The sequence below is a fragment of the Rhynchophorus ferrugineus genome, unplaced genomic scaffold, assembly GCF_030347505.1.
Source record: "Rhynchophorus ferrugineus isolate W39M unplaced genomic scaffold, kcgeb_rfMv2 rfM4, whole genome shotgun sequence".
Taxonomy (NCBI): Eukaryota; Metazoa; Arthropoda; class Insecta; order Coleoptera; family Curculionidae; genus Rhynchophorus; species Rhynchophorus ferrugineus.
This window is the reverse complement of record NW_027472583.1, coordinates 15,335,883-15,346,475: the sequence shown is the minus strand read 5'-3', so window position 1 is coordinate 15,346,475 and position 10,593 is coordinate 15,335,883. Positions and strand designations below refer to the sequence as shown.

Below are 10,593 nucleotides of genomic sequence, written 5' to 3'. Positions count from 1 at the left end.
GAAATTACATTCTTTGTTCATGTATGTTTCATATATAATTTTCATTTCCAATTTTTACCGTATCCATCAATTTCCACGTATACATTTCTTAAATGTAAGATAATGTAAAACATGTAACAGAAGATGTATGTTTCAACTATTCTCAACTATTATTATTTATAAGAAAGAAGGAAAGTGTATAAGCTGTTTAAAAAAACATAATTGTTTTCCTAGTTTGAAGATAATATACAAAAAAATTCTTTTTGAATCCTAGAAATTGACGTTTACATCTTCTTTCGTCGATTTTTAAGGTTCTACCTGGCTTCAGATCCAGCGTATTGGATTGACACCATAACCCCTTAATTTTGAATGCTACGAAGATTTTGTTCTCTGAAACCTAAAACTTCGGCCAAAATAATACTCACAAATCCTAATAGAATATCCAAGACTTTTCCTATATATCAGTGTTATCAATGATCTCAAAATCAATGATGAAATAATTGTTCATATAACTCACATTACTTAATTTTGTTAACATTTCTAATACAAAACAATAAATACATATCAATTTTTACAAAAACTCGAGCAACATATTCATAATTTTGAATATTTTCCATAATTACTAGAAACACCAAGGATTTTCAGTTATTCCATGACAATAAAATTGTTTTGTATGATTGAGAAACATTCTGGCATTACCACCACATTTAACTTTTGAACTACTTATTTTGTTATCTGAAATGGAGTAGCAAGCATCGCAAAATGCTATCTAACTTGATCATGATATTCACTGACTTCATATCTTGTAAATGAAAGTGATGAAGTAAATAATGTTAATCACTTTTTCTAATGAAGATACCTTTACACGATTACAATTTTACCAAGGATTCAAAATTAATAACAAACAAACACTAAATTTAGCAACTTCATATTTTAAATACCAGCTTTACCACTATAACATGTTTTCAAACTAATTAGATTTCAAATTGTCTCGATCTACTGTTAGATGGTTAAGTAAAAGTTCCAACTTGAGAACAAAAACAAACTCTACTTTGAGCTAATATAAATTTGATCGTGTATTAAGACAAACAAAGGACACGAGACAATGATAAAGTTGATGATATTTCTCATTTCTCACAACTGCCATCCAAAGGTAATGGTTTATGAACGAACTTTCGTTTGCCTTCGGAAAATTCACCAGCAGTATGATCGCAACCTCTTAGTACCCACTTTGTGGTTAACAAACCTTCTACACCGACTGGACCTCGTGCATGAATCCTCGATGTGCTTATACCAACTTCAGCACCTGAAAAAATATTTCAATAAATCTACTGTGTACTTCATCAAAATTATATATACCTAAACCGAATCTGAAGCCGTCTGCCATTCTGGTACTTGCATTGTGGAAGACGCAAGCTGAGTCCACTTTCATTAAAAAATTCTCTGCTGTCTCTTCTAAAATATGATATTATTCTTTTTACAATATACGAATGTATCCAACGTTTTATTTCAATTAATATTATCATTTTAATTTTAACTGCTTTTGCAAATAACATTTTTTTATTATCTACCACCATTATTATCACTTTAGTATCATTTTCCAGATACTAGTCGTATAAAATAAAAAGTAAAGTGTCTAATATGTTTTCTGAGACTATTCGTCAGCTCATTTTTGGAGTTCTTGATAAATGTAGAAAAAATTCAAGGAGTTTCAAAAACAAGTTATAATAGGAATGAAAGTTTTTTGAAAAATACAACATGTAGAAACTCATTCAAACATTTTCATAAATTTCATTCATTCTTCATTTTTTAACTTGATTAAAATGACACTATAATAAACAGGGAAGCATAATGACTACTATATTTAAAATATGCATAAAATAATATCAAATATGTTCTTGCATAACACGTTACCCAATTTTAAATACTTTAAATGATTTTTTTTGTTCAAAAATAAGACACCATCAATATATCATATCAGTAGAAATGATTTGTTCGTTATATGTGATAACCTTATCTATATTCACATATTCACATTTATCTTCATATTTTCTTTATTGACTGTAAAGATATAATTCAAAAGTATAATCTTATGATGGATAATTTTTATTTCATCACACTATATACATTACCACATTATTTAATGGGAATCGAGACATTGTAGTCATTCTCGTAATGTGAAATATTATTTTCACATTCTTTACAGTCATCCAGTAAATGGTAGGTTTTGATATAAAATTATTTATACAAATGATATCGACTAGTAATAACATCAAAATCATTAACGTATTTACAAAATAAAACTACTATTTAAGGATGTAAGTAGAAATTTAAGAATGATTATATATGCAACCCTAATCGCGTCTAACAAAACACTTAATATAGATTTCTTGCATATCAAATAACGCCCAGCTCGCTTCTAAACATATTTTATCATTTTATTATATTGCGAATATCAAATAGCTAATGATGACATATGTAGATATGGATAACAAAATACTGGATAGTCACATTCAAAATTCTACAAAGTTAGGACGTTAGGACGACGATAAGTTGCCAATCCAAAGCAGGTAACGAAAGAAAGTTTCCATAGTGAGAATATGCAGAAAAAATAACAATAAATATAAAATGTAATGGAATGGTACATTGCTCAGAGACGAAGAGGTAAATCCCAACAGATTTGACATAATGAATTTTGGTAGAAACCCAACTAGTCAGATAATCCTTCCTATCATATTTGAGAGACAACATCAGGGAATCTAGAGCACAGAAAGTAGGTCAAGTAAAATAAATAAAATTTCACCAAAGAGGAAATGAGAAGAAAAATAGTAAGAATTTATTTACCATCTTCTGTTATGATACATTCAGTATGACTACTACCATATTTATGTATATGTTCTACGGCTTGATCCATGTTATCAACAACTTCAACACAACACTCCATTGAACTGTATTCATGTTTCATGCTTTTCGCTAGTGGAGGTCCAAACTGAAGATACTTTAACAAGCTGGGACCTACAAGGAACGTTACTTAATCCAACAAAGCTCAGTATACATATTTTACCAGAATGCATTTTAACTCCTGCATCATTCAACATGCAACAAAGTGCGGCAAAGAAATCGCCCTCCATTAAGTCTTTGTGAAGAAGAATTGTTTCGGTTGCATTACAGGCCGCAGGATAATCAGTCTTGGCATCTTTTATTATTTTCAGAGCTTTTTCTTGTTCCATGCATTTGTCCACATATGTATGACATATTCCTAGTTAACAGAATAACGTCTTTGGTTAATTAAATAGTTTAATGTGAGTGTACCTTCGGAATGTCCCATGACAGGTATGCGTTTGGCGTTGTCTTGAATGAATTTAACCAATTGATTCGATCCTCTAGGTATGATCAAATCGATGTACTGGTCCATGTTAATTAGATCAGCAATTTCTTCTTTTGTGTTAACCTAAAATATACATAAAACACTTAGTTTAGCTAATGTTAAAGTTCTAATAAAAATATGCTAACAAATATTTTACACCAGTCCCTGCATCTGCAAGTATTTTTATATGGTAAATATATAGTGAAATAATTTTTTTTCAAAGAAATATTTTTTAGCTCATAACTTAAACAAAAATCGTTGAAAACTTATATTGGAAAAAATTTAAAAATTAGGAAAAACAGAAATATGATGTTTATAAAAAAAATCGTACATAATAAAAAGTAAAGCATAAGCTAAAAATTAAAAATAAAATGTTCTAAACATAAATATGTACTTCATACCATATAGCATAAGGTATTTCATTCACCATTATATAATTATATAAGTATTCTTGTATGGTAAATATATAGTGCAATAATTTTTTTTCTAAGAAATATTTTTTAGCTCATAAGTTAAACAAAAATCGTTGAAAACTTACATTGGAAAAAAATTAAAAATGAGGAAAAAGAGAAATATGATGTTTATAAAAAAATCGTACATAATAAAAAGTAAAGCATAAACAAAAAATAAGAAATAAAATTTTCTAAACATAAATATGTAGTTTATACCACATAGCATAAGGTATTTCATTCACCATTATATAATTAATTCACAATCTCAGTATAGTGATTAATATATACGTACTAAACCGACAGCCCCTTGACATTTAATGGAAGCCAACGCTTCATCAACCAGCTCCATTAATTTCTTGTTGGAATGATGTGCTTCCTCTCCACCTTTGAGCACCAAACCATTCCCAGAAGCGATAGCAAGCGAAGCTATTTGTGGTAAAGCATCGGGTCTGGATTCGAAAATGACCAATAGAACACCGATGGGTACTGTAATCTGGGATAATTCTAAATTGTCTGCTAGTCTAAAACATAACATGATTTATTCGAATAAAATTACCTTCGCCAATTCGTCAACATAAAGCATTATTATAGGTAACGTTAGGAACTGTCAACTAAAAATGTATATCAACCGTTTAGTAATTGATTACTTTTTACTATCGAATGTTTCAGTCCGACTGAAACTGGTACTTTTTCAGTCGTGTACTTTCAGTTACTATTTTCGGACCTAGTTTCATTTGATTGATTTTTAAGGTTCCGGATTTGCCCTATTAGCCGCGATCTTGAAAATAACGTGCCGAATTTATGCTTAAATAGATTTATATATAATATATATGATTATATGTTTAGTTTGTAGTACGATTTATTACTAAGATTCTCCGCTCAATCGTACAACTTGCCGACGTTTAGTTGACATAGAATAAATACAAAGAAGTTAAGCAAACGCCGACAAAACAGTCTCACCTTCTACAGATAACCAACATGGATCTGTTCAAATTATAGAGCCCTAGTGAAGTGATGTATTTATATATTTAAAACAAGAGTTTAAAATAATGAAGATTAACAATGTAAACAAACATGATAAATATACAATGGTGTATACACTTACAGTGTTCTTCGAACTACACGGCCAAGAATCGTTTTACTTGACTCTGAGATTTGTCTCAGGCCAACTGATAGCGCTTTCAGTTTTGGTGGAGTTAGTTTGAGACGGTGTATTAACACCTCCGAATATCCCACCTTTTTGGCTTGCTTCAGGTCTTCTTCGTTAGCGGCAATCACTTCTTTACTTTTAGAATCTAGCAAATCGGCTAGCTTTTTTATACAAGCAACTCGCTGGTCTGCTGGAAGTTGAGCTAATAATCTACCACTATTTCTAGCTAAAACATGTGAATACAATATTTTTAATTTAAAAATCAATATAAATTTTGTAATTTAGTACTTAAATAATTATCTATGTTATGTTCAATATTAATTAGAACAGAACTAATAATATTACTCAATAAATATTCGGTCTAACCGAAAGAGATGATGTTTATAATTTTTGTTTGGTCTCAGTTCTTAAGAACTTTCTGATTTTTGTAAGAATCTTAAAGAATTAATGCAGGATAAGAAATCAAATTTACTTTGTTTAAAGAGTTTTAAACAGCACTGCGAAATGTTGCTGTTTTATTATTTTTGGTATATCAAAAATTATTCGATTTAAAATCAAAATATACTCGCTCAAAATTTCCAGTCATATTCAAAACAGTAGCAACAAGCAGGTGGGAACTGGGAAGTGTATTGAAACCAGGCCTTTAATTACTGTACACTTAGGACTTAGCTACATTTAATGAAAATGTTGTTGCTATATTTGCAGATAACTCTGTAAACTTCTATTGAAAATGTCAAAGCCTATCATTAAGCAGAATAATCTTATTACAGATCATTAAGTTGCTTTCAGGAAAAGGTTAATAGAATTTTCAATGTCACAGAAAAATAGTAAAACTAACAGTAAGTATAAACTGCAATTCCAACTTGAGGAAAATAAAAGCAAATGCGTGTATTGATACTAATGTTTTATCTGCTGCATATTTGGAGCTTGCCTACATTCAATAAAAATATTGTTGCTACATTTGCAAGTAACACTGCAATCTTAGCCATTGAAGATATCAACACTGAACCAACTGAAAAATTACAGAAGCTATTGCCGAAATACAATGCTGGATAGAAAAATTGCGTATAAAAAAGAAATCAAAAGAAACAATACTCACTCATTCAATTCACCAACAATAGAATCATCCATCAATCAAGCCAATATATAAATTAACAAATAGGCCGGTATGTAAATACGGTCAAATGTCTTGGCATGACCCTTGATGTCAATCTCAGTTAGAACCCACAAAAAAGTGAAAAATTTAAGCTCAAGTGCAAAAAAATTTACTGGTTATTGGGTAGATATTCAGCACCGTCAGCAAATAATATGTCTTTGCTTTACCAGCAAGCCTGGAAACCAGTGTGTTGTACTCTGGTAAGGTACTGCGAGATATTGTTGATACTCGGTGGTATATTCGTAATGAAAATCTGCATAAGGACCTAAAGGTAGGAACTGTCAATAACCTCATCAAGGACTATACCCAAATACATGAACAATGACTACATCTGCACATCAATGTTAGGATTCTCTAGCTACTAGGTTATGGTGGCTTAGTGAGTAGACTAAAAGCAGCAAAACCATTTAATCTAGTTCAGTGGAGTTATAAAACTATTGCACATATTATAAATAAAACTATTGCGCATTAAAAACAGTGACATATATGTTAATCCCAAAGTGTCTATAGTAAAATAACTACTTTGTTATTTTAATACCGTAGCTCATTAGGATAAAAACAAATAGCTTACTGGTGTTAATTTACTAGAATGTTGTAATATATAATAATAATAATAACAATAATAATAATAATAATAATAACAGAGCGTTCAAATTCATGTCAATCCCTATACCGCGTTGCATCACAAAAAAATATTTTTGGAATCAGAGGCGAAAATTATGACAAATACTGTCACAATGTTATCTGAATTGTAACTGTAACTTGTAAACTAACATGAAATTTCATCATGTATCATTTGGAAGTTGGTATCATCAGAGTCTGTCAACAGCGGTATCAAACTTTTGCGTCAGACCGGAAACTTAATGAGTAATGTGTTACATATTCATTACCAGTAGCTGCTATTTGATCGGTACTTTCATCTACGCATTCTTTATGAGCAAATATAGTACCAAACTTCTTGCCAGAAAGCACGGTCTTTATAGCGTCCTGTTTCATCCCATTGCAGATTACGACCGATACTCCATGATCTAAAGCCCACAAACTTGAACTAACTTTGCTTTCCATGCCACCTGAAAAAGAAGACATAACTCAAACTGACAGTTATTATTATATCCACTTAAAATAACTTACCTAAACCTACGTTACTAGTTGCACCATACTCAATAGCCTTTTTATGAGCTTCTGTGAACGTGTATAGTAATTTCGCATTTGGATCATCTGGTTTTTTATCATAAACTCCATCTATCGTCGAGAGAAGTAGCAGAAGGTCTGTTTTTGTTTCTGATGCCAACATTGCAGCAAGCGAATCGTTGTCTGAGAGGACTATTCCTTTACAAAGAGTTGGACCTAAAAGAGTTAAAGCGAATATATATTCTTAGATGTAAAAAATGAGTTACTGTGCTTTTTAATTATATTTTTCATAGCGCAAAGAGACATTAGAAAAAATTTCCATTATTTTGTCTCCATTTCCTGAGAAGTTTAGTTTAAACAAGTTCGGGTGGTTCAAACGGATATATCTTTCTCGATTTTCTAAACAAAATAGTTTGGCTGTAATCAAAAAGTAACAAAACTTATTTGAATGCTTTCTCATATCTGTCAAAACATCTACAAAATTTGAAAGGAGCGACCACAATTCACGTCACGAATCGGCCCAAAATATTTCAAGTCACAAAAAGAAAAGCCTGTTGTTGGGATCCAGTTAATAACATCGAGCCAAACATGTACCTCTTTATAATTCCCATAAAAAAAGAAGAAAGCATCTCTGTGAACATTATGATCTATTTATGGTGATAATAGTCAATAAAAAATAGTTTAATAACTTAATAAATAAAAAAATATTAGAGAAGAGTAACCCTACCAATAGCAACAAAAATGTTTTAGCTAAAAATGTTTCAATAATACAATGTAACAATTATTAACTAAAAATACATGCTCCAGTAACATGCAACACTAACTCATTATTCAACCTTGATATATAATACAATATTTTCATACATGGTGTGTTAGGTTGGGGCAATACTGCATCGTTGGTATTCAATACAGGTATAACTCGCAGGCTGAGCAAATGATTGAGAGTCTGCGTTAGAGCTTTTCGATTCTCGTCTTGATAAATGTCAGTTTCAGTAACAAGGACTTGGGCAGTTTGGATGTTATAGCGATTGAACAAGGCTTCATAAAGATACATTAGCGCGGGTTGTCCTACCGCAGCTGAAGGTTTCTTATCCAAAGGTTTAGCACCTTTCTATAACAACAGAAAATCGGCCAAATCAAGATTAAGAATTATTAAATATCTCTAGTTGCTTAGTCGACACACAACGATGTTCTCGAAGTTTTGAATAGAGTTTAAGTAAACCAAAATTCTGATGGTGTTAAATCAGGTAAATAGGGCGACTGCAGAATTTTGTGGATTGATGTGGTTAATTTTAATGATTTTCACGTTTACTATTTTTTATTTACCTGTATGTTCTCAATTATCAATATTTTACAGGATAATTATATAAAAAGTATGCAATAAATAGTATTTGTAAATAAAATATTATATCAAGTAATACTAGACGGCGTTAAAGATTAATGTTTTTCGAAAGTCAATTTTAACACAATAAAGCTTTTAATATTTATCGAATTCAAGATTTGATGAACCATTTTCTTAAAACTCCTTCAATATGCGTAATCCGCTATGTGTACAAACATTTAAAAAAAGGACTTCAAATGCGGAATATCTTATATTCTAATGACCTACAAAAAATCAGCTCATTTAATTATTCAACCTATCTATTAAAAATACATTATAAAAACAATGTTTCTCTATCCCTTAAAAATAATTATTTCATGTATAACACAGCAGGATCCGAAGCCGCGAGTATCGCGACAGTTTTTTTGTCTTGTCGCCTTGACCACTACGCTAACCAAGCCAACACTTTTTGAATTTTTTTAATTTTTTTGAAAATGAACAAATTTGAACAAAACTATAAATAACAACTAATGTTACATAAATTTACTTACTTCTTTAGAAGTCTTATGTGATAATTTGGATCTACCATGAGCCACAGATCCACTGGTAATAAAAAGTAGGTCTTTATCCTGATGATGAATATCAGCCATCTTGAATCATAATTAATAAATACATTTTGCATATTTAAATTTAACGGGACACATCTCACTTGCTCCACTAGATTTGCCAACCGACTCATAGCCAAGCCCTTTCCAGGACCTTGTATGATAACAGCGCTTCCAAATTTAACCATCACCCTTTTCGCGTTTTTCAACTGTGATCGTTCTGATATGGGTACTTTTACAGCAGGTTTTTCCGCTTGATCGCATGCTTTCTAAAACAAAGTTATAAAATAAGTTGTGTAGGCATAACAAAAACGTACCTCTTTTGGGGCGTTGGGTGGCTTGGCTGGTTTTGAGGCTAAAAAACGATAACAATGACGTGGATAATGATAGGAACATTTCACGATTGATTTTCTAGGATACATTATAATTTCGAAGACAAAACTAACATAATACTTTAAAAACTCTCATTGCTGATTTTGACATTGACATATTTTTATATTATTAAGTATTTCTCGTCACGTAATCATTATTATATGAAAACTTTAGTAATAAATTCCTTAAATAAATATTCAGCCCTTGAACCACATAATTACAGAGGATGGACAAAATAATATGAACACCTGACATATACACAATATTTATTTAGCAATCAGGTATTGAGTGACTATTTGCTTTTTACGCAGCTACAATTCTTCGCAGAATATATCCGTATACCGTCTGAATAGTTCCCAACGATATGTTGACCCATTCTTGTACCAAGCCATCCACTAGAATGATATTGGACATAGAAATCTACTACTGACTGCTCTAAATCTCTAAAGCCACAATTCGCGATTGTGTTACCCAGGGAAGATTTCTGATGGTATCCTGATGCTGCTCAAACTAAGACTGAATTTTTGCGGCTGTGTGTATGGCACATTATTATTTTCTAATATCATTGTAGTGTGGCAGCAATATGCTAGTCATGCCAAGAATCTTATCATTTACGATGTCGAGATAACCATTCACAATAGTGATATGAAGGAGAGAACCTGGTAAATACCACTATGTTGCCGCCCATATCATAACGAACCCCCCCCCTTCCCGCAATGCTTGATTTGTAGGAAGTACAATGTAAACGGTTATTCACAAGAGAATATCGCATTCTTCCAATCAAGCTTAGCGTTGGCCTTCGCTATAAAGGGTTTCGAAATAGCAACTCTTCCATGAAGATCAGTTTTGTGGAGCTCCCGCTGTACTGTTTTTGCCTTAACAGTATTACTCAAATGAGTGTTAAGTTTAGCTGTCAATTTTGCTGCGGTAGTTTTATGCTGTCCAGTCACAAATCTTTTTAATATTCGTCGATCTCTGTCAATCTGCTCTTTGTGTCTTTCCTACTACTCCTCTTCATCGATGATATTTTACCATAGTTTGTATATTTTGTCATTTCTTT

At 31.4% G+C, this 10,593-nt stretch overlaps 1 protein-coding gene across 1 annotated transcript; it reads right to left on the bottom strand.

Annotated features, from left to right (window-relative positions):
- Nucleotides 1–1,043: 1,043 nt before the first annotated feature.
- On the bottom strand, nucleotides 1,044–9,644 carry LOC143196658 (delta-1-pyrroline-5-carboxylate synthase-like). The gene is made up of 13 exons (XM_076404531.1): nucleotides 9,479–9,644; nucleotides 9,266–9,430; nucleotides 9,108–9,206; nucleotides 8,100–8,346; nucleotides 7,236–7,451; nucleotides 6,995–7,174; nucleotides 4,904–5,174; nucleotides 4,091–4,319; nucleotides 3,292–3,430; nucleotides 3,044–3,238; nucleotides 2,824–2,994; nucleotides 1,339–1,434; nucleotides 1,044–1,285 (listed from the first exon to the last, which is right to left on the bottom strand). The coding sequence occupies exons 1-13, from the start codon at nucleotides 9,581–9,583 to the stop codon at nucleotides 1,107–1,109; spliced, it is 2,292 nt and encodes a 763-aa protein (XP_076260646.1). The 5' UTR covers nucleotides 9,584–9,644; the 3' UTR covers nucleotides 1,044–1,106.
- Nucleotides 9,645–10,593: the final 949 nt, after the last annotated feature.

What these genes read in the sequence shown, in the direction of transcription:
- LOC143196658 (XM_076404531.1), bottom strand. Translation starts at nt 9,583, where the DNA reads ATGTATCCTAGAAAATCAATCGTGAAATGTTCCTATCATTATCCACGT. An exon ending in CGATCAAATAGCAGCTACTG is followed by an intron (nt 5,175 to 6,994) that starts GTAATGAATATG and finishes CACATGTTTTAG; the next exon opens with CTAGAAATAGTGGTAGATTA. An exon ending in AGGAGTTAAAATGCATTCTG is followed by an intron (nt 2,995 to 3,043) that starts GTAAAATATGTA and finishes CGTTCCTTGTAG; the next exon opens with GTCCCAGCTTGTTAAAGTAT.